A 24,059-nucleotide genomic window follows, 5' to 3' on the forward strand; every position below is an offset into this window, starting at 1 on the left:
GAGAACGCTGAATTGACTTTCCTTTAGCTCACTGATTGCAGTGCGGGAAAAGTAAATCAAGACAGGAAAGTGGTATCAGGCAGCAGAGTGAAGTGCTGAGGTGATTGTATAAGACGCAACAATGCTTTTTCTAAGGACTGATAAACCTGCGTGGGATTAATTTAGCAGGAGAAATGTTACAGGTAACATTAGGAACAAAAGACACAAATATCTATTGCAGACAATCACAAGGCAGCAACTCAATGCATTTCAACATGCAGACATGGTCAAGATGAACTACTGAAGTTCAAACTGAGCACCAGAATGGGGAAGAAAGATGATTTAAGAGACTTTTAATGTAGCATGGTTGTTAGTGCCTGACAGACTGATCTGGGTATTTCAGAAACTGCTGATCTGCTGTGATTATCCCCCACAGCCATCTCTATGGTTTACAGAGAGTCATCCAAAAAAGAGAAAATGGGCAGCAGCTCTTCAGAAAAAAAAATACCATGTTGGTGTCAGAAGTCAGAAAATAGCTAGGATGCTTTGAGGTGATAGAAAGCCAGTAGTAACTCAAACAACCACCTGTTACAGCCAAGGTCTGCAGAAATGCATCTCTGAAAGCACAACACATCGAACGTTGAAGCAGATGGGCTACAGTAGAAGAAGCTGTCAGCTAAAAACAAGAAACTACAGCTCACAAGGGCTCACTAAAACTGGACAATAGAAGACTGGAAAAATGTTGCCTGGTCTGATGAGTCTGAGTTTTTGATGAGGTCAGCACCTTTCAAATAACAAAGCACTATCCTTTTATGGCCACAATGTTCTCATCTTCTGATGGCTGCTTCCAGCTGGATAACCATATCTTGCCACATCTCAAAGGTCAGATCATCTCAAACTGGCTTTTTGAACACAACCATGAGCTCACTGTTTTCAAATAGACTCCACAATCACCATCACGGATGTGCAGCTGACAAATCTGCAGGAACTGTGTGATGCTATCATGTCAATATGAACCCAAATCTCTGAGGAATGTTTCCAGCAGCTTATTGAATCTGTGGCACAAAGAGTTACGGCACGTCTGACGGTGAAAAGTGAGACCGCACAGCCTAGTTTTGCATGCATCAGATTATTTTTTATAGTAACACCACACAAGCCTTATCCCCCATTTTCAGTAGTGCTACAGCTTCATAGAAAAGAAGCTTTTTCTTTAAGATTAATCAAACTTTGATGTTTCTTCTAAAAAAGAAAAAAACACTTATTCAGGTCAAATCACCAAGCAAGTGGGACAGTGAGGAAATCGAAACTCACAGCATATTTAAAAAACAGTCAAATTCTTCATAGAAAAACACTCAAATTATCCCCAGAGACAAGAATGGCCCCAGATAGCACTATACTTAAGGTTTAGTAACACATTTTAAATTTGACATGCTTATTTTGAGAAGACCACAATACTGGATCCCCATGGCTATTTTTAGAGCACTGCTCTGTGCACACTTCATCCTTCATTAGGAAATGGGACAAAAGGTTCCCTGTTTTAGTCATAATAACTGCTGGTAGGTCCAGAGAAATTATTTCTCTGTGGGATTATCTCCACGATCCTTTGGTTCAAGCATTCGATCCTTTTAAAAAAGCAATAATGTGAGCTATAATGAAACATTTGTAATTAAATATCCATAAAAATAGCAGTCTGAAGCTGTAAACATACTAGTTATTGACTAATGTGATGTGTTCAGGACACAGAATGACTCCAATTAATAGAGGAAGTAGATGCATTCAGCGTGTACCAATTACAAATGAGCCTTACAGAACTTAAACAGGGCTAAAAATTTGCAAAACTGTGATATAATATAGTGGTTTAGTCTTTATTATATACATATATATACATATATATTGGATAACAAATGCTTTTTATAGACATTTTTTAGTCATTTAATAGTGAAGGATGTGCTTCAGATTTGGTGTCTCAACAGGAAATGTTGTAAAGTCAGTGCTGATTCTATCACAGTGAAGTGATTCAACAATTAAAGTGTTCCAGTTTGAAAATGAACAGTGTGTTTTTGAGTCCCTGTTTTTTAGGTGCGCTGAGGCGTTAAACTTTGAGGCTAACACGATGTGACCACTTTTGTTTTGGGAGTCTTTTATAGCAGCAGTGTGACAGTGCAGATAACAGTTTATAGCATTCAAATCGATGCACGTCAGAGTCTTTTTCTTATGTTTGCAAACTAGCTCACACTTCTCCTATGAATTAACTGCAGGCCGACAATAAAACTACGGTTTATGATCCATAAAATGAGACTTTGTTCCAGTAATTTGCCCCGATCATTCACACCATCTTCTGCTTTGTTTCACTCAAAACTCAAAGCCCACAGGAGCCACTAAGTGCTTCTCATTAGATATCAGCACATCAAGAAGTCTTTGTCACTGACACCCCAGCCAAAACTCTGTGCAAAGTCCTGCTCATAAGTCAGAACATTTTCATCTGTGTCAAGGAAGACGGTGTTAAGCTCCTTGGAGTTGTAGTTGAGAACAAAATGAGACACTGAAAATGTTCCCACACTTGTACCAAATGCACCCCTTAAAACTTTAAGCTATCATCATCAATCTAAGCACAGGGGAGGCTTGTTCTGCTACGTTCAGGTTATGTTTGTACAGCACACATTCATCTATATTTCCTCTCATTTCACAAAAGCCAAAGCTCACTGCAGATTTTAACCCTGTTCATCATTGCAGTGATGAGCATGAGATCCCACAAGCAAAGCTCATCTCAGCTGCTCAGTCTGCTCGGCTGATCTGCGTGGGATTAAGGAGACGTTGGCATAATATTATTTCTGACCAGGGAGATAAAAAAAAATTCTTCATTGCTTGTTGCTTTTTCTCTTTTCCCAGCTATCTGTCAAGGAAACCTTTAGCCTATTAATTTTTTTTTTCATGTACATTTGGATGATGAATTAACTGAGAACTTGTATACTGTGTTGACCATCGACAGTCATTATTACAGTTGAGTATCCTCTACCTGCCCTCAGATCTTATGGTGTGTGACCATGGTGATATTTGTGCGGCCTTCACGTTCATCAAGGAGAAAATGCACTACCTTATATTTCATTCCTTCACAGTTAAAAGCCGATAAAGCCGAGCAGAACAAGCTCAAGAGAGCATTTCTGCGCTTGTCAACACAAATCTTCCTAGTACTGACAGATACAGATGATTTATCTAGCTCCTTAAACTTTGGAGTCCTCTGGGATATGTGCTGTATTGGACAAAAAATCACATTTTAAATGCATTTTAGCTTTTCCCTTTGCTAGTAGTCATACTTTGCTACTGTTGTGAATATTACGCAATCCTTTATTTATCTATTCGTTGAAACAGAAAATATTCCTCCATCGTTACAGAACCGACACTTCCAGTCCAGTCCAGTGGGTGGCACTGTTGCATTGACCAAGTGGTTAGTTGCTCATTCTACTCAGCTCTGACATGTCGTTACCTAACAGCACTCTTGTAATAAATAAATAAAAATAATATCCTAAATTATGTGTTAATTATGTCTTATTTCCGTTTAGGGAATAATAACTCATCAACATTATGAAACTCTCTCAGGAAGACAAATAAAGCATGCGCAGTAATGCATCTTTAAACTCTAATGCCTGCATCTTGTTCTGACCTGCAAGCAGTTTGGATTGTTTCTATTTTTATCTCAACACACACACAAAAAAAATCTCAACATGTATCCCTGCTGTTATAAGTGGGCATGCTCAGAGTCCACAGAGTGTGACTCTCTGAAGCCAGCAGCCATGGGAGCCATCCACAAATCACTGTTATGAACAGAAGCATTCCTCTGTCCTCCAGGGTATATAAGGCTTCATTTGGTTTGCGTCCATGATATATGTTGAGGGCAAGAAGTCATTTAGCTTTCAATTTATTAGCCTGGTGATTTATGCACGCTGCAAAGGTAGCAGTGGTGTCTCCTACTCCTTCTCTCCAGCCCCCACTGTCCCCCGTTCTCCACCACTTTCAGATTAGACTCTAATAATTTGGTAATAGATGATGTGAAAGAGGAGAAAGTTCAGCAATTAGAAAAAGTCAGCAGAAAAACACGGGTTTACAGTTTCTTTGGCTGCACTTCATTTATCACCAGTGTTATAGTCACTCAGAGCATGATGAAATGCTGAGACCACAGCAACCTGCACCATAGCTGGACTCCATATATTAGAAAAACAAAAACAATACCACTAAAAGAGCACCTACAATAAAAATGAAAATGAAAATCAGAGGTGTATAAGCTCGGTTTAGGTTCAACAGCAATAAGAGGCACAATAATTCATCTGTTTCTAATCTCACTAACACAGAAGTTTTATAGCTGCATTTAACGTGCATCCTGTACCATTGCATAATATGAGCGAAAACAAAAGTCTTCAAATCCCTAATACAAAAACAGAGATGTTGTAGTTTTACAGATTTGGAAAGGTCTGTAGTTTCCAGTTTTAGCAGATTTGCAGTGCACAAGCATTTTACAAGGTGTCGATTGTTGCCCGGAGATCAATGTCTTTCTTCTGACTAACAGCCCCGCTTGGAGCCTCTTCCCATGACCACCGCTGGGATGGAGGAAGCTCTGTTACCAAATGACTCACTGGGAAAAAAAACAACCTGAAGTGTTTGGCAGTGTTCAGAGAGGCTTTGTGAGTAATCACCATCCACATCCTTGGACACTTTACTTTGCTCTCACTCTCACTTTTTCCATCAACCAACCTTGCAGAACCCTAGTTCCATCATGCCAGAACCCTGAGATAAAGACTGAGGAAATTTAGAACACACAAATAAACCCGCTCTGCTATTTATAAACATCCGCATCTGCAACTCAAACCAAAGTCCTCAATTTAGCACAATTGCTTTGCCTTCAAGGGGATGGTGGCAAAGTGTTTCCCCTTCTGCTCCCTAGTTAGCAGACTGGTTTATTTTTGCTGATGTGATCACATCCTATCTTGCATTAGGTTTTGTCAGGTGTACCATGATGGTGTGGAGGAGGTGCAGAGAGTGTATCTGCTGACGGGGCTGACGTACCAACTGTGACACTCCCACTCCATCGATAATGTACAAACCAGATGGAGGAGAGCTGGGAATGAGACATGGGAATGTGCAGGACTGCAGCATAAGATTTTGACAGTGAACATATCACTACTGAACCTCTAGTAGTGTTTTTTCTTCCTAATAGGTTTGTGATTTTTACATCATGGCTCCATTCAGTCGTCAGACCTGGGGTATTTCTTTTACAAGGGCTTTAAAGGCCTTTGAAGTACCTGCAGGGATGTTTTATGAATTAGTAACTTTTTAAAGTATATCAAACTTGTTCTGAAGTAATTGCACAATTGGTTTGTTATTTTTTTTTATCAGTGAATGCAACAGTACTATTGTGTTGCAGCTGGTTGAGAACATGTTACTTGTAAATGTTTTATTGAGGGCTGTGATTCCCAATGTGGAAATCTCGCCCTTAATATGTATAAACCTGAGTGGTCATGTGATAATTAATGCAGTGGAAAAGGAAAAAAAAGGTTGTGATAACCAAATGTGAGAGTATTGAAGCAGGATGGAGTTTGGTGAAAATGCTAATTTTTTTAATACTGAAACTACAAGTAAATCCTTACTTAAAGTATGTACAACACACAAAGTTTAGCAGCCCAAATATTCATGGGATTATAATGTTTAGGTTAAAAAATAACAATTTAGCAGTTTTTTATGTTTCCATTTAAATTAAGTTGTTTAATTCAATTCTGTTTTATTTATGTAGTTATGTAGTGCCAAATCACAACAACAGACAGTAACCCTGAACTGTTCAGGTCTTCCTGGATGAAGTGGTTCTATAAGTATACAGTACATGAGGCACAGGATTGCCTATAAGTAAATAGATCATGAAAGGTTTTCTGAGTCATTTCATGACTTGACTTTTGCATACGTTTGACCAATATCCCTGACAACATTTCAACTGTAGTGGTAAAATGGCAAATTGACCCATTGTTTACTTTTATAGTCTACTTGAACACATAGAGGTTTATGCGACATGCCTCATTTACACAAGAACTTTTCTCTAGACCTTAGTGCTTCTCTATCTAACATTCACACACCAATGGATACAAAGAGCAGCTTTAGGTCCGGTCTCTTGGCCAAGGATTAGCTTTCAGACTGGAGCAGCCAGCAGTTGCACCAGCAACCTTCTTATTAGTGGATGACCTGCTTGAGCTGCTGACCCACAGCCTCTGCAGAGTAGTCCAGTTATCATGCTGGAGTAAAACAGATAATAATTTCCTCTGGAATTCAGAAGCCTAGAAGAAATCAAAATAGTATTATACCTGATTACTGCAAGGTGTTTTCAACTACAGTAAAAGCCTATTTAATATAACAACTACTGGTGGCAGTACATATTTCTTTTTTCATCTCTGTTTTACGACTTCAAAAAAAATCTAGCAGATAGTAAGAGCAGTTTTAAGCTGCAGATGTCTACATATTACAACAACAAGTAAGCCCTCATCATCCAAATGAAGCTCATACTTCTGCCATGACTGTTGGTTATGTATTGGACACTCGAAAGTCTAGTCTGATAACATTTTCATACCTTTTCTCCTTTAACTTGAAGTCAAACTTCACATGTTGAAAAGAGCTGGGTGGCCATCATGACCACACAACTTCCACACTGATGAGTTAACACATTATGAGGAAAAAAAACAAAAAAAAACAAACCAAAAAAACACCAGCAACACAAAACCTGCTATCTACTATTCAATGGAGATAAGGGATGGGGGATAAATCTGTCACAGAATAGTGTCCTCTTGACTAATTTCTGTCAACCAAGAGGGAGAACAAGTGGGGCTGAAGGGCTACTATTCCAAAAACAACATAGCTGGAAAGGTAGCCTATTGGGTCCTGACAGATTGGTCTGGCTAAAGAACGAGGAGGAGGAGGAGGAGGAGGTCGCCTTTAACTGACACATGGGGAGGAGCAGAGGTGAGCAGAAATCTGGAGGAGATGGGAACACAGCTGCGGTTCAGGGGAGAGTTAGTGTCTACCTCCAAAGGCTTCCCTGGGAGTCTGAATTTATTGGTGAGGGTCGAAAGCCACCTAATGATACTGTCATAGAGGGACGAGTCTATCTATCTATCTATCTATCTATCTATCTATCTATCTATCTATCTATCTATCTATCTATCTATCTATCTATCTATCTATCTATCTATCTATCTATCTATCTATCTATCTATCTATCTATCTATCTATCTATCTGACACCCTTCACACCCCTCCTCTGTTGTTTTTGGCACTGGATATGATGCTTTCCTTTGCGTCTTTGGTCCTGATCACTCCCCAGGTGCTCCACCGCCACCCCCACATCTCTGCCTATCATCCCTCTTTAAACTGTTCTTTCTCATGTGCAGCTGGAGCACTCTGTTTGACCTCATCTCTCCTCATAGAGGCTTTATTAATTGGAGTTGTGGTGGGAGTCCCCACAGCACGTGTGGTTAGAGCGAAGAGCCACCCTCATCACTGAGGGTGACATGCCATATTATGTTGCCGTCCAGCCTGTGCTCTGCCAATGTTGTTTTAATGGGCTTGAAGCCAGAGATAAAGATGCAGCTGTTACATTTCTAACATTAAATTATTTTATTTCATACGAAGACCAATTACACTTTAATGGTGTGTTTGGGGGTTTTTTTGGGTTTTTTTGTCAAGTCAGTTACATTTTTTTCTTATTTTTTTACTGACAGCACGATTGTTACCCAACATGCACCTTCAGAGCACTTCTGGATGGGAGCGCTCCAATAAAAATACTCATGCTCATTCCACAGATGCCTCAATTTACTGTAAAGGTTTTGCAAGAAAGCTCATTTTTTATGCTGTTGTGCTTTGTAGAGTTTGTCTCACATTTTTTTATTTGAATATTTTTATGGACACATATTTGACTGAGAGGTTAATTTATGTTCTCTAGAGTCATAAAGCATCAACAACGTAACAGGTTTTTTGTCAAGATAGTTGAGACAAAATTGGGGAAAAAATAATCTGAGATAAAAGTTATTTACCTAGTCAAGATTTGTAGCTTTTTCACCAGCAGATAAAAATCCAGTAAAATCTGATGAGAGCTGGGTCTGTTTATTATCAAGTAATTACACTGTTTCTGGAAAGAAATGCTGTAGTTGAGTTGTATGAATGTTATTTTTTAGTGTTTGAGAGGGAAATAAATCAGTCATATATATGTTAAAAAATTTAACATGTCTGTTTTTCTTTTGATGTATATTTTGCATTTATCAAACATGAAGTGGAGGACACTCCTAAATGTACAGCACCATCAAACGATATTTTGAAAAGGAAGCATTTAATCTTAGTGCTCATACATTGTTAGTGGTGGTCCTGCACGTTCAGCTGTCTTCTAAAATGTTTGGTGAACCAATTTCTCACTCTGTGTCTCAGATAAAGTGAACATGACTGGCTACTTTATTTGGTACACCTGCATCAGGTACACCTGTGGCCATTTTAGCAAGTAAACCTGTGTATGCATCAGTGGCCACTCTATTAGGTACACCTTTGGACTCTTTCTTAGGTATACTATGTACCTTTTAAAATGGCCATCCACTTTATTAGATACACCTCTGGCCATTTTATTAGGTATATCTGTGGGCATAAAAAAGCAGCACCACTTTATTATGTATACCTATTATGTATACCTGTTGTCACTTCATCAGGTGCACCTATATATGTAGCCACTCTATGCCTTAAAAAAAGTTGCAGCACTTTAGGTACGTCTGTGTGTCTTTTAAAAATGGCTGGACACTTTATTACGTACACCTCTGACCACAATATTAGGCATAAATTAGGCCATTTGATTAGGTACACAATTACCAAAATTTTTAGGGACACCTGTGTACTGAATAAAGTTGCTGGCCATTATATTAAGTACAAATGGCCACTTTATTAGGTACATCTGTGGTCTAGTAAAGTGGCTGAGCACTTTTTCAAATTCCAGCCTTTTTATCCAACCTGTTAACCTGCACCTTTTAAGCAACAAGGCCTAGGCCATGTCTGTCAGAATAATCCTACCACAGTTTCTTCAGAAATTGTACTGTCTAGTAAGGAGTAAAATCCACAACTATGTAACTCTGTAAATGCAGAAGCACTAAACTGCTTCTGCAGTTGTTTGCATAGTTTCAACTCTGGAAAAGTAACTGTGGAAAACTGTAATTTAGTTCATTGTAAAGTTTCATAGTCACTAACAATCTACAGGTTGCTATTTTCTCCCCGGAGATTTCACAGTTGTTTAAATGCATATTTCTATGTATGTGAGAAAGTAAACACATGTCCATCCAAATGCACTTCTGTATAAGTGTAGGGGAGGGCATTAGTGAAGGCCCTGCTCCAGCTACTTTGGTGCCCCAGGTGGGATTAGGATTTGGTGCCAGTAGTGTGGGCAACCAAACGGCAGAGTCTGAAAGGCTGTAAAAAAAAAAAGTTTATGTGAAAGTCAGCTCCTCCTAGAGTCTCTATGTATTTTCCTCTCAGTACCAGCTGTTTATTGCACTGTGAGCAGTGTTTTTCGCAATGTATGAACCACACTGGATAATACTGACAGGCTTTTAAAGATCGGATGTAATGAAAAAAATAGATCTTCCTCTTCCTTGGTGATGTTCCAGCTTGTGCCCTGTATGACTTTCTTGAAGTCAGTTGTCTGTTTCTACTCCAAGCTGTACAAGTATTGTTCATAAGTAATATAGCTCAGCAGACCATTTTCATACTCTGCTTTGACAGACGTGTAATCAGATTATGATGTATAATTGTTTGACTTGAGTTCCTTCAATGATGTGCAACAGACAGATTTTATGAACGTTGGTATTATTGTAGGGTTATTATGTTAGACTGGTCACTATGTACCGTGTCACAGTGCAGCACCTGTCGATCTCCTACAGCCCAGCAAAATGTGATAAAGCTACTGTAGCTCTGTGAACAGATATTTTCATTGCATGGGTCAGTGCGCTGGTCTCCATGCTGCAGCAGCATGGGTGAATGCGTGTGTGGTCTGTTGGATGGCAGCATGTTTTATAGCCAGCAGAAGGCATGACTCAGTGGTACCGAGGCATTAGATAAAGCAGGACCATAAAATGTATTTAGATTATGCTCTAGTTTTTCACTGACAAAAGTGTTTTTCCTCAATACAGAGAATACATAAATTGTGTTTTGTGAGTAACATTTGGCCAGTGAAACTCTTCCTCAAGCTCTCGGAGGAGGGTCTGTGTTTGTTTTGTGTGTGCAAGTGTGTGTCTGTGTGTGTTTTAAGCAGAGATTATACTGCTGGGATGCCAGTTCTTCACAGTCCCCACATCACCCAGAGTTTCCAAGCTGTGAAAACATACTGGGCGTTTGTTGGTTCTTAGTGGCTAATAAGGTGTCATTGTCCGGTTGAGCTGTCTGATATCCCACAGAGTCATTAGGATCACATGACCAGATTTAAAAGAACATCCATTACACTCAAACTCATGCCTCTACACATCTGCACTTCTTTGTGCACAACATGAGCCTTTCGCTTCACAAAAAATGATATTTTTATTAGATAAGGAATGGGCAGAGATGGGCTCGGCTTTGCTGCATTTCTCAAAGTTAATTTGTATTCTGCTCCGTGAAATCTGGCTTGAGCCACGATTAGAACCTGTAACATCAAAGCGCCGAGGCTTTCAAAGGCTTTCTTTTACAGCTAACTTCAGCAGTCTTGGCTCCTATGTGTCCAGACAGCTTATAAAGGGCTGTTTTCATCATCACTTCCCAATTCAACACCCCAAATCTCGCCATCCCCCGCTATCAGAAAGAACCCTGATTACGATGTCTGGTTTCTCCACAGACTGGGACATTTTGAGAGTATTTCAGAGGAAAAAATGTGGTCATCTAACTCTGCTGCTTGACCTTGTTAGTCCCGAGGGCTGATTAGACGCTATCTGGAGCTGCTCTTTGAAGAGCAGCCTCTGTCTTTCCTCATTCCGTGCAGTTGATCCGTCTTGGCGAGCTGGCATTGGACTCATTGCGGTTACACTTTAATGGAGTGAACATGAATATCACTGTCAATAGCAGGAGACTCATACATGTGGAGGGCTGTGGTTTGTTATTTCAATAGATATGAGAAGGTTGATAGAGAAACACGGCCTTCCAAGACCTGAGCAGAGAAAATAGACAGGTCTCTGTGGATCTCGCTCTCACTCAGTGCTTCGAGAGTGAGAGCTTGAGTTGCGTCTGCCTTGATGTGACCTCAGGGAGGGGTGGTTAATGACGCTCTGGGGTCACACATGACCGGCGTGTCAAGTTGCATGAATCAGTAATATGCATTTGACTTTATCACAACAGCCACTCATTTCTCATTGATAAGGGAAAAGGCTTTCTTCATCTGTCATGTGCCACTACTCCAGGCTGAGCAGAAAGTCACATCAGAAAGCAGTCGGTGCTGCTTATCTCCTCTTCATGCACTTCAAGCCCTGACGGTCTGTAACTGACCGATGAAGGTTTTGTCCTTATTGAAGATCAACACTGGAGGAGTTGTCCTGTGATGACATCATATTCTCGAGAAGCAGCTGTGTTTTCTCAGAGTTACTTCAGCAGCAAAGAGCTGAACTCTGGAGAAAGATCTGCCAAGAAATGTAAATGTAGCGTGGGTCTCAATCCCAGTTTTTGCATTGCTGCTTTTTAAAATGAGGAAAGATGTGGACTCCTCGTGAACTAAGGGTGCACTCACTTTGAAATCACAACTCCTCTGCCACAATTGTGGCTGCAGAAGTTACAAAGCTTAGTTCACGTGTGCAGACGCAGGAAGGCGGCCGACTGGCTTCCACAAACTCCTCAGTGATACAATACGGTGTAGTCATAAATATCTGAGATGTAAAAGAAGATAACAAATAGCAACGAAGCACTGCACTACACTTCCTTTGAAGCTGTAACTTATTTTTAAAGGTGCGATAGTGGAAGTGTTGAGTATCATAATTTATATATTTATCATGGGTTTTATCTAAGAGAGAGATCTGCAGCACTTAATTATTCAAGTAATTTTTTTCCAGCACTTGGATAAATGTGCTTTGCAACAGTTTCAATACGAGACACGTGGATTGAAATTAAAAAGATGAACACTTCATTCATTTGAACCCTTTATTTCATTAAAGTTTAAAGGAAACAGCTCAAGACACTGTAAATATAAAACTGGATTGACTCTTTTTTACAGCAGAGATGATGGTGCAAAGTTTTACACCAGAGATTTATTATACCAGACAGGTACGCTCACCTTGATGAGGCCTTAGCTATTCTAATTTATGGTTTTTTTTAAGTTGTACAAATCTCTGAAAGTCACAATCTTTAATTAAACATTTCACATGTACTTTTTAAACAAAGGAAAAGGAATGAATGAGCATTCATGTCTTGCAATAACAAATTTCAAACACAGTTTATTGTCTCTTTAGTTAAAATGTAAAAGTTATGATACAAGGAGGAAACCGCTCACTTAAACAAGCCTGTGTTTCCCTCGGAACAATACGTCTACTAAGTCTCAGGCCTCCACGAAGATGTAAATGGATGTTTGGTGGTGTTGTGACCTTCGACCCTGGCTGCCCCCGTTTCCTGAACCAGATGCTGCTCCTGTGGACCACAGTCTTCCCAACCTAAACAAAGTAATCCTCCACTAAACAAGATGGATATTGTATCACCAACCTAGTAAATACCAGAGAGCCAAACACACAAAGCTGCCTCTTTTCATCTCTCTGACTGGAAACAACAGGCAAAAAATCATTTCCTTTAGTTTTGTCCAGAGTGAGCAAGCACATAAAAATTTGAATCTAACACTGTTTTACATGAATTTTTTCCCCTATATTACAACTAAAATAGCCCTCTTGGTTCTTAAAAATAAACCTTTACACTATATGGTAAAATGTGAGATGGGATCACTTATTCCCTGCAAATCTATATGGCTCATATCTACAGATGTACCCCCACAGTTTACTATAGTTGATTCTTAAAAAGAGAACAATTAGTGGAGATTATAGCACATACAGTGATGTGAGTTGGATGATGGATGAGCAGTTGGCTTGTTTAAATGATGGATTGGTGAAAGGAAAGAAAGACCTCATCCTGGATCATTATTGCTGTGTTTTCTCATTTTGAAGACCTTTTTAGCACAAACAGTATCGACACCAGGATCTTAGCAAAGTCTTCCTTTTGCACTCCCCAGCCGTGTGGAGGCATGTTATGCTTAAGTGGGTGACTTAAATCTCTTTCGTTAAGGAACTTTTGCCTGATACACACCGATTCTTAGGAATAAACAAGACATGACACCTGCACACATGCCAGTGTTATATCTGTTGTGTGCGCCCGTTTCTACTACTTATTTATTTAGTCTGGGTTTTTTTTTTAATTCCAGTCTCAGTTTGATTTTCTCTTCTGTTCAACTACAAAATTATGTGCCTTCGTTTTTACTTCTCATGTCTTGTGTGTCACTTTGCTATGTGAACTTCTTCATGTGTCTTTTTTTCCCCGTTTTGCTTGGAAAGGAAAACGGGGAAAATGCCTTGATCAGCCTTTGACTTTTCGATTCCTCCCTCACTACTAGGAGCCTAATTAAATTCAGCTCTTCCTTCGTGTTGTGCTTTTCACTTTATATTATATTTTGATGTGTGTTTTGCAATCATAATAATCAGGCAATCATGAGAAATAGCACCTTAAGCTGCCTTTCCCAGCTCTGGCTTTGCATTGAGGGCTTTGCTGATAGTTGCCGAGATACTCCCGCCCCTCGACTCACGTAATTCATCTTGTTGACCAATCCCGTCGTTCCCCCCAAAAAGTTTACGCCATGCAGCCTATAAGAACTGCTTAAGTATCTCAAGTAACAGAAAAGACTTGTCTTTCCCGTAACCCATTTATGGATTCTTTGGTGCCTTCAAAGCCTGGTAGAGCCACAGGTGGACTAACTCTTTGACTTCATGAGAGGGAAATAATTTTTGGGGGACACTTTCTGGCCGCCATCGACCCAGGTGGAGATGTCTGAGGAAAATCTGGGGGAAGAATCGGGCAGCTCCCCAGTCTCTCCTGTGGACAGCCTGAGCAACAGCGAGGGGGAGCTGGACAGACAGCCGAAGAGATGTGGGAGGAAGAGGAGACCGAGCAGGAAAAATGGGGAGGACTCAGATAGCCCGACCCCTGGGAAAAGAGGGAAGAAGTCCAGCAGCAGCAGCCCCCAGTCTTTCGAGGAGCTCCAATCGCAGCGGGTCATGGCCAACGTCCGGGAGCGACAGAGGACCCAATCTCTGAACGAGGCTTTCGCGGCTCTTCGGAAAATTATCCCCACTTTACCCTCGGACAAACTCAGCAAAATACAGACCCTAAAACTTGCAGCCAGATACATCGACTTCCTCTGCCAGGTGCTGCAGAGCGACGAGCTGGACTCCAAAATGTCAAGCTGCAGTTATGTGGCTCACGAGAGGCTGAGCTACGCCTTCTCTGTGTGGAGGATGGAGGGCGCTTGGTCCATGTCAACATCTCACTAGCACCTGGAGAAATCATGCCCAAAATGGTACGCTTGGCTTTTTTCAAATAAAACTGCATGACTGGAAAATAAATAAATAAAACACGAGACTGTTTTATGGCTGTACAGTACAGTGGTGTCATTCAACCTAAGCAGCTTTACTTTGTACACTTTTCCTTGTGTCTTTTTGCAGAGTTTAGTGACTTAGCGAATGCCTTATTTTACCTACAGATGACTGCTGAATCTACTACTCACATTCTGAAAAGGGACAATCTGGAGTCCAATGCTGGATACATGGGATCGCCTAACGACATCAGAAGTTTTGTGCAGAGGCCCGAAAGGGACTCACAGCCGTGTGTGTTAGCTCCATACACCCCAATTCTGGTGTGTTTTCGTGCTGTTGACGACGAATGTTTAAAATATCGCCTTTTTTAAATGCATGCCTTTGGGCTTTATTTCTGTGGAGGTCAAAGTGCATTATTGTCTCAGTTTTTCAGTTTTTTATTTTTCTCGTTTTTGTGTGTGTGCGAGAGAGAGGGAGACTGTCAACTGGTGGTGTAGCTCACATTACAGGCTGACTTTGTGGATCTAACCTGTGCAAAAAAAATATTTTTCAGAATGCATTTATTTATTTATTGATGAAACGTGTTACATTGGAGAATAGATCCTGTGTCTGAAATAAATACGTTCCTATTTTTTATTATCGTTTTTTTCAGTTTTGTAAATGTTTGTGTATATATATTTTTTTTTGCATTAAAGAAAGACGATGAAAGCTGCTTGCATTTGACTCCCCCCCCTTCTTTTTACCCAGCGTGCTTGCCAGTGAGGAGGGCGAAACTACTGCCAAGTAAAGCACGCTTACATTTGATAGTCAACATAAATTACATATGAAATAAATTAGCTTTCATACATCACGTGGAGGGTGATTGCATTTGCATATCCATCAATTTAATGGCAAAACCTCCCACTATTGCCAGCTAGGAAAAACAGATGGAGTTATTACTGGCATGGATAGAAGTGTTGGAGATATATTTTTTTTAATTATTATTATTTGTTGCACATCCAAAAAGAAAATAATATTTTTTTTAAATCATGGTTTGGTACACTTCTCACATATAACTAAAACTTTTTAAGGAAAGGTTGAGGTCAACTCATGATTTAAAAGACAGAAACGTTTTTATTGCAGCACAAAGTGCGCTGTTAAAAAAGCGCCAGTCAATATAAAATTGCGTTTTAATTAAAACATTTTTTTTGAAAGCCCCGTGCAGTCTCCAATTTCTCTCTCACTCTCTCTTTCTCTGGCTTTGTTTACAGTTGGATTAAGGCCTGTGCTTGAAACTCGCCATTATAAGTAAATGAGTTACACTGAGGTCAGATGGGCCCGCTGCTGGACTCATGCTACAGTCTCCTTTCTGCCAGCAGCTGAACTTCAGCAGAAGTTCACTTCAGTGGTTATAGGATTTCAGAAATTCTTTAGAAATCGTCGTCAGTTACAAAGGACGTGCCTTATGAGATCATAACTGAGAAAAAAATCGAATCACGTCTGGGATAATTGCACACATCAGCGGTAATTTAGCGACTTCCCCACGTTGTGTAGCCTTGAAATGTATTCCTGCGCATTGTCACTAAATAAATCTTTCACAGTGCTATCGTGCTGTGATTGATCTCGGTGATCTGGGAAAGTCCTTCTCGCTGTCCAAATCAAAGTGCGTGCCCGTTTGAAGGTGTGTAATTGGCTTGGGAGGCATGTATGGAATTCCCAGATGTCTATGAAACTTAAGGAGGCCGTGAAGGTAGGCTGTGGGTCCCCGCGTGGAAGCACTGGACGTTCAGGGGAAATGCCTCCCAACTATGTATCAACAGCATTTCCACCCACCCCCCGAAATGTTTACTGTGAACCATTTCCACTACAGCATCAGATAAATAATCAGGGCCCACAGCAAATAGAAGCTGTGACCAATCCCCATATTTCAAAAAAGACCACATTCTCCTTTAAAAAGAAAATAGTAATAATAATTTCCAATTCAGGCCTTAGAAGCTACCTTAAATAAGTTTCCTCTCCCTTTCTCGGAGGAGAGGAGTTGGCAATTGACACGGTGCAGAGGCACAGAATGAAACCTATTTAGAACAGATGTTAGTATTTTTAAAAAAAAGTCACGTGAAATGAGCAGATGTTCAGACTGTGCAGACTCGCCGTGCAGCGCAGTGCAGTGCTGTGCACAGAGAGCTCGGAGCAGCTCCTCTTAGCAGCCTGTGGCACTACATTCAGAACATCTAGTACAGGTTTGATTAACGTGGATCGATTAAAGGGAATAATATGGATGTGACTGACCGTGGAAAGACAAAGGTAGGCTGTCAGAAAGGTCGCTCTGCATTGCTCGTGGTTGTGTTGCCTAACGCGTTCACTTGCTGTTTATGTGTCTGTAAATGCAGGCAAATAAAATACAGAATGGGTTTTTTTCAAAGCTTTCACCGCTAACAGGCCTACTGCAGTCAAAGTTTCAGACTTCACTGAAGCGATGTGTGCGTGCGTGCGTGCGTGCGTGTGTGTGTGTGTGTGTGTGTGTGTGTGTGTGTGTGTGTGGAGAAAGGAGGAGGCTTGAGGGGGGAGGGGGGTATCCGAGGAGAGGGCGAGAATTTATCATCCAGCCATTTTGGGGAAGAAAGAAAAAAAGAAAAGAAAAGAAAAGAAATGCATGGCACATATAAATCCCTGACAGAGGCTGTGGCGTTACTGCCGTGGGATCATCGGCTGCCTTCATTGCCGATTCATTTTTGTTCCGGTCCCCCTTTCGCTTATAATTTGTATATAGAAACCTCACCAGTTACCAGTGAAGCTAGTGTAAGCTGTGTCAACGTGAAACGATGAAAACTTTTAATTACCGAAGTTTATGAAGTTATTATTATTATTATTATTATTATTATTGTTATCATTATTATTATTATTATCATTATTATAGCCATAAATCTTTCAAACTTTTTTGTAGGGCTTTGATTGTTTTGTCGTTGTTGTTTAGTTTATTTGATGGCAGTTTGATACATCACGTTACTCATGTTACTCAGGTTACTGTTCTTAAATCAGACTACAATTAATATAATAATTATTTGTATTTATTTATTTATTCGTTTTAGCAAGCCCATTTTAGCAAAGACTGATAATTTATTAAATATGAAGCTCAACAATTTGTCCACTTAATAATAATAATAATAATAATAATAATAATAATAATAATAATAATAATAATAATAATCATAATGATAACAATAGTTTTGCTTTATTTAGTGCCATACTATAAATATTTCTAATTCTGCCCCTAAAAAGAAGAAGCAGGTGTGGAGTTCACTGCTTCCTCGGCTATTAGGACCAAACCCCTGTTTCCTGAAGCTCGAAGAGCAAACGCTCCTTTCAGACCCACACAGACACCCTCAACAATGCCCCAGAACGCGAACATATTAAAGCCAGGAGTGGGTGAACTGCGTGGAGTCGGGATCAGATCTTAGGGTTGCACTTGTGGAAGGGAAACAGAGGAGAGGCTAAACACAGAAAGACAGCTACAGCGCATAATCCTGCGTCTGGAGTCTGATGATTACTGAATGCATTAACGTCTATAATAACTGAGAAGAGATTTTACGTAATGTTAAGTTGTTCACCACTAAATAAATAAATAAAGCAGCCATATTGTTCACCGACATCTTCAAGGATACATGTGAGTAAGTTCTTAACATGTGACTACAACAAGATACGTTTTAAAGATGGAAAAACATCGTTTAGTGTCCAAGAAAGAAAGAAAAAAGTGAGAGAGAGAATCTGTATTCTATGGAGAGCTCTCAGCAGATGGCACCTTGCATTACCTGTTGGATCCTTTGACTTTCGCTATTGTAGAAAAAGAGCATTAATATATTTTTGTGAGATGTCATTAAAAATAAACAAACAAAAGAAACTTTTTTGATTTTAATTCTACACATTAAAATATATTCAAAGCTAAAATAGATATACAATAAGACAATTAATTAAATAAAATCATGGTTTGTGCTGGGAGAGTCTGAATTCCTTTGATTTTTGGTGCTGGTACTGAAAGTGCGTCACGTGCTAAAAGAAGATGAATTTTTCTGTGGCGATTTTTTAGTTTTTTTAGTCAGTTTAAAATGTGAAAGTACCCTCAGCTCACAAGAATCTCCCCTCATGTAAAACGAATGAATCTGAAAAAAGTTTGATTTGCCTTTGTATACAAATCATGTTTTAGAAAATGCGCACTGGCACAAGTGGAGGCACACCCAACGTTTGAAAATATATTTACAATTTATGTCAGTGCATGTGAACCCAAACAGAACTATATGTGCCAAAAAATCTCCCTTTCTGGCTGTTGTGTCTGAAAGAAAGTCACCTTTCTGATTTTTGTAATAATCTCCCGAAAATACCTCAGACTGCACTTTAAAAATCTCCTTTTAGTTCTACAGAGATCTTCAGTTACAGTAACAAAGGGATAAGAACTGCTGTAGAACTACATCGCGATGAGGCTTTCAACATATATATTTTTACCCCTGGATTTAAAATAAATCACTTTGATCGAAGACAGGCACTAATGCTGTGTCTCCAACCTGCCAAAGAAACATGTGTTCAGACCATAACACATTGCTCTCCACCATTTGAAGTTTAAATAATGCAGACAGGCACCTGTGGTGCACTGACTTGATTTAAAGATATGAGATGAAAAAGTGAAAGGAAAGATTGTGAAGGGAAAAAAAATGTTGACAGAAATTTTCCTTTTTAATTTTGCTGATTAATGCCTTTAAAAAATGCGGTCTTGTGATATGACAAATAGATTTTTTGTATGCAATTTTTAAAAAATGAATGTGTGAAAAACTGGAAAAAGGAAGGTTAAAACTTTTTTGTGGGTTATTTGTTTCTTTTCTTCAAAATAAAAGTTAGTTTGGAATTTTTTAAGATTTATTTTTCTTACTTTGCAGTCACACACAGTTTAAAAGTTTAAGTATTTTGTCTAAAACCATGACAGAACTTGTTGTGAATGATTTATGTCGTAGTTTGATCAAAATTTCTTGGAATTTTTGTGCACATTAGAAGAAACCATATGTGAGTGCTTCCCGGAAAAAGTTAAACTGATGCTTTTGCATTTGCTTGGACTCTTGTGGACACACACACACACACACACACACACACTGTCTGAGCCAATTAGAGATTTCAGCTTCAAATCTGAACCACAACAGGTCACCGCTTTATAACAGCAAAAGGCACACTGATCCTGAGGAATGACATCACGATTTTGGCATTTGCCATTTGATTGTTTCCAGGATCAAAACTATCCAGAGGGCACAATGAAAACGTGTGCACCTTGTGTTTAACCTTCATTGCGTGTAATGCGTGCCACCCAGGCTGCAGACAAGACACGGATCAGTGTGTTTTAAGGGTATACACAATGATGTCACAGACAGGAAAAGGCTGGAAAAGGCTTGGCACCTTCAGGAACTGGCCAGATCCCCATTGGCTCAGCAGAATCGCTGTAATAATAAACAGGCAATCAGAAGGCAGCGTGAGCGTACACAAACGCATTGCAAAACTTTGCAGATAATAAAAGCAGATTTTTCACTTGAGGGGGATGATTATTTGTGCTCTTCAGTTGTCCATAAATAGAGGGCCCCTCACAGGAAGTATAAACATACCGATGGAGTGGAGGGCAGTCATAGTCCAGTGCAGTGATTTCAAACATTGCTGTTTATGTTCAATCAGGATGGAGAGTAACTGTAGCCTGAGTTTGTGCATGAAATACAAAGGATTATTCTGTTAGGGGGGGAAAAGGCTCCATGCAGAAGGTAGAGTTTTTGAAGAGTGCTTCACTCAATTAAGGTGCCACATCTAGTAAAAGTGATAAAGCCCTGAGTTTAATTAAATAAACACTGAAATGACTTTACATTATTTTACATAAAACCCCGTGTCATTCTAAATGATCACTGCAAACATACATGTATAAAATAATACAAAAGCTATTAACATCCTTTATCTATTTAAAGTAACCTCTTTCTGGATGTTAATTAGAGGAGAGCACAACTTGTCCCTTATTGACACTCAGAGTAAAACATGCAGTCCTTGTGGATTGCCCAGAGGTCAATAGGCCTCTAATGATGCAGCATCCCTGCTCTCGTCCCTAGGGCGCTCCACTCCCTGGGTATTAATCCCATTGCCTTCATTAACCTGCTGGCCCACCAGTGTCCCCCTCCCCTCAAATACTGAATCCCAGCACCATGCTGTCATGTTGATAATTGATCTGTTGTTACCTATTTACAATGATCTCCTTATTCCTCCCCAACCATCTTCAATACTTTATTCTTATCTGTGCTCTCAGCAGGAAGCGGCATTATGTCGAAGCAGGGAAAATCTAATTGACCATCACCACAAAACCTTGTTGAGCATACAGGACAAAGCAACTCTTCACAATTTATTATATGTTTGATAATAAACTGAAGGTGGAAAAAAGACGTATTTGTATCATCTGTAAAAGTGGAAGTGAAGACAGCCATGTCCAGAGCACCTTTTCTATAACCAAATCTCTCATCGTTGTTTTTATTTATAGAAGAGACAGATATAACAAGTTTGCATCTATACATATTTAATCTACAAAACTGACGTAATACTTGAAAGAAATCTGTCTTTTGTTTTAATTCTTTAACATTTGAATGTCTTTAAGGGACTTTGGTTACACAGTGTATTAAGCATTAATAGTTTTTTTTATATAGGTTTCTCAGCTTTCATGTTCTGTTTAAGCTATGACTCATAATATATTTCCTGCCATCCCAGCAGGGGTATTGGTGCAAAAGGCTGCCCCTTCAGTCCCACCGCCGGGATCCTTCAGCCTGTCGACAGAGGAGCCAACTGGCCAGAGGATCAAAAAAATGACATCAAGTACAGATAACAACAAAGAAAAGTTGTATGTGTTACTAGAAGTGTGGGATGTCCCTGACTCTCTGCACTGTAATTATGATGTACCATTACCATGCTGAGCGACTACTCATTAACAAAATGTTAATTTAGGTGTTTTGAAGCTGCTGTCATGCGGTTGTGTTCACTGACATAATTTTAAACACTTTAAAAAGTCTGAACTATAGATTATATAACAGATTATTATACGAACGGAGTGGAAACCCCGTCACAAAGTCACTGATGCTACGAGTGTAAGACAACATAAACCTCATCTTATCTCCTCTATCTCCATGTCATCAGGGGGAGGGGGCTGGGCACGTCCTCCGCAAGAGATGGCCGGCTGTTTTTGACCTTAGTGCTAAATCAAGTTCAAAGAGGACCACTGGTGTTTGGCAGATAGTTTTACATGAGGGCAGAGGGAGGACCATTTGTTTGGTCAACCTCTGGCTCCCCCTTTGATTCGCAGCTATCTTTGACCCCTGCCACAGTGACACCACTTGAGGCTCTTCATTTGGTCACAGTGGCCGGTCTGATGAAACATGGGAAATGACTGACTTTACTTTCTATTCAACTTAAGGAAATTATTTTTCTGAATTATATATATATATATGTATATGTATGATTTCATGATTATAGGAAAAACCAGTCCAGTCTATTGCGAAACTAATTTTCATTAGATAAAAGGTGTGAAAGTGTAATGTAAACATTTTTAATGATTTTATGAATAAAAGCCCCAAAACTTGGGGTGTAATTGATATAAAATGATCTAATAACATTGGTTGGCTTAAGATCCATGTTAAGATGGAAAAGTACTGCTTCAAAACTCGTACAATGAATCATACTTGTTTACCAGCGGAAAGATTTTACACTTTTAAAATATATGAACAAGATGTCATAACTACATCTGTCGTGTCAAAGCGGTAGTTCGGTCTGGGTTACGTTCTGCTGTCTTGGTTCCAAAGAGTCTGGTACAAGTGAACGTTATCCAAGAGCAAAGAAATATATGTGGAACACTATTTTTCCACGGACAACGTCTGAACACAACTGGAAACCCATCAGGAAAAACAGTGCTGTGTTTATTTTGCATTACAAGTGTATTATCACATTATAAGAATGAATAATGTATCATGATCGGGCGCCTGTTATTTTAGGAGAAAAATCAGAGCATTAATAAAATGAGATTTTGAAGCAGGAGAATGGCTGATTTTTTGTGTTCTGTGCTCTTATTTTTTTATTAACTAAAGGAAATGTAGCGTTTAAAAGGAAGCGAGTTTTGATGTTTGGTGCAGAGAAGAGAAGAAGTACAAATGCAGCTTTAGTGTGCCGTTCAGAAAACGCAACTTCTCATAGTATGAAGCCTTTCTTTACTTAAACTGTGAAAATGCAATGCAGAAAGCTGGAGTTTCAACTGTCCTTGCAACCATGTGTTTCAGTGAGTAATTCAAGAGATGTTTAACAAAAAGAAATGCCTGCCAAAGTATCTGATGTGTTGCAGTGAGTCACCTTTTCTCACGCACGCACAAGTTTTCTCAGTTGTATTCTTATTTTGGTTCATTTCCCTGACCTTTAACACTTGCCCCAGAGAGATGCAAATGCCCAAAGAACATAATGGCTCCCTTCCTGTGTAAAAACTAGCCCGTAAAGAAAGATAATTAGGGTTGTCATGACAACAGAGTCCAGCGGGCTGATGGAGCAGGGTTCGCTTGCAGAACTTCAAACGGTATCAAAGCTCCGCGGGCTGGTACATAAGCTCTGGTTTGAATTAGGGCCTGACTTCCACATTCTCTCTTCGAATTCAAAATCTATATGGAACAGGGAGAAATGGGAGAAAAAGGGCCCGGCTAGTCCTGGTCCAGACAGACCAAGAGATCTGGATTTCATTAGAGACAATTATCTTATCTGTTTCATCTCAATGCTACCCCAAGGGTTGGCAGGCAGACCAGTGGGCTCTTTGCAGTTTGAGAAAGCCTGCAGCCAGCCAGAGGCCTGTGGATCAGGTCATTAAAACACTCCTGCCCCTGCTGCTAGTGATAAAATATTTTCATGCTTTTGTAAATAGATTTTCTTCTTTTAACCCCACAGGACACAAGATACACAAAGTTTCTTCTCCGGATAGCTCGGGATAAAAGTGTCCTCAGTTTTAAGAGGAGTCAGCCAAAATGTTAGTTTTGCTCTCAGGTGAAGCTGAACTAGTTTGCCTGCACTTCACTTTCCAGCAAAGCTGCTATTCATCATCACCATGGAGCCTGGCTCCTCCAGTATCCAGTCAACCTGTTAAAGCCTGTGTCACACACCTGTTAACGCAGCATGGTGTTATTCATCACTGATGGTTTGCTCTAAAAATAAAATCCTGTTAGTCAAGTTTATCAGTTCAAATTTTTGGCCAGCTGACAATTAGTTAGATTACACCTCCATGTTTCTCTGTTTAATACAAATCTAAAGCCAGGACACAATTAGCTTAGCATAAAAAGTCAATATAAATATAAAAAGGTGCATTGGCTCTGTCAAAATGTAATACAACCACATGTACACCAAACTACTTTTCTGTCCAAATCAACAAAAAAATTTAGACTAGATATGTCATTGTTTTGATACAGAAAAATCCAGTGACTTGAGACTCTGAACTTGG

General features: G+C 39.6%; 1 protein-coding gene across 2 annotated transcripts; it reads left to right on the forward strand.

The window, feature by feature from the left end:
- Positions 1 to 13,869: 13,869 nt before the first annotated feature.
- twist1b (twist family bHLH transcription factor 1b) lies at positions 13,870 to 15,276 on the forward strand. 2 transcript variants are annotated; one of them, XM_031746268.2, is made up of 2 exons: positions 13,870 to 14,544; positions 14,690 to 15,276. In XM_031746268.2, exon 1 carries the CDS (start codon positions 14,012 to 14,014, stop codon positions 14,516 to 14,518), a length of 507 nt encoding a protein of 168 aa, XP_031602128.1. In that variant the 5' UTR covers positions 13,870 to 14,011; the 3' UTR covers positions 14,519 to 14,544; positions 14,690 to 15,276. The 2 variants fall into 2 exon arrangements, with proteins under 2 accessions (XP_031602128.1, XP_031602127.1); XM_031746267.2 differs by having other exon boundaries at positions 14,728 to 15,276.
- The last annotated feature ends 8,783 nt before the right edge of the window (positions 15,277 to 24,059 follow it).

Source organism: Oreochromis aureus, linkage group 11, assembly GCF_013358895.1.
Source record: "Oreochromis aureus strain Israel breed Guangdong linkage group 11, ZZ_aureus, whole genome shotgun sequence".
Taxonomy (NCBI): Eukaryota; Metazoa; Chordata; class Actinopteri; order Cichliformes; family Cichlidae; genus Oreochromis; species Oreochromis aureus.

What these genes read in the sequence shown, in the direction of transcription:
- twist1b (XM_031746268.2), top strand. Translation starts at nt 14,012, where the DNA reads ATGTCTGAGGAAAATCTGGGGGAAGAATCGGGCAGCTCCCCAGTCTCT.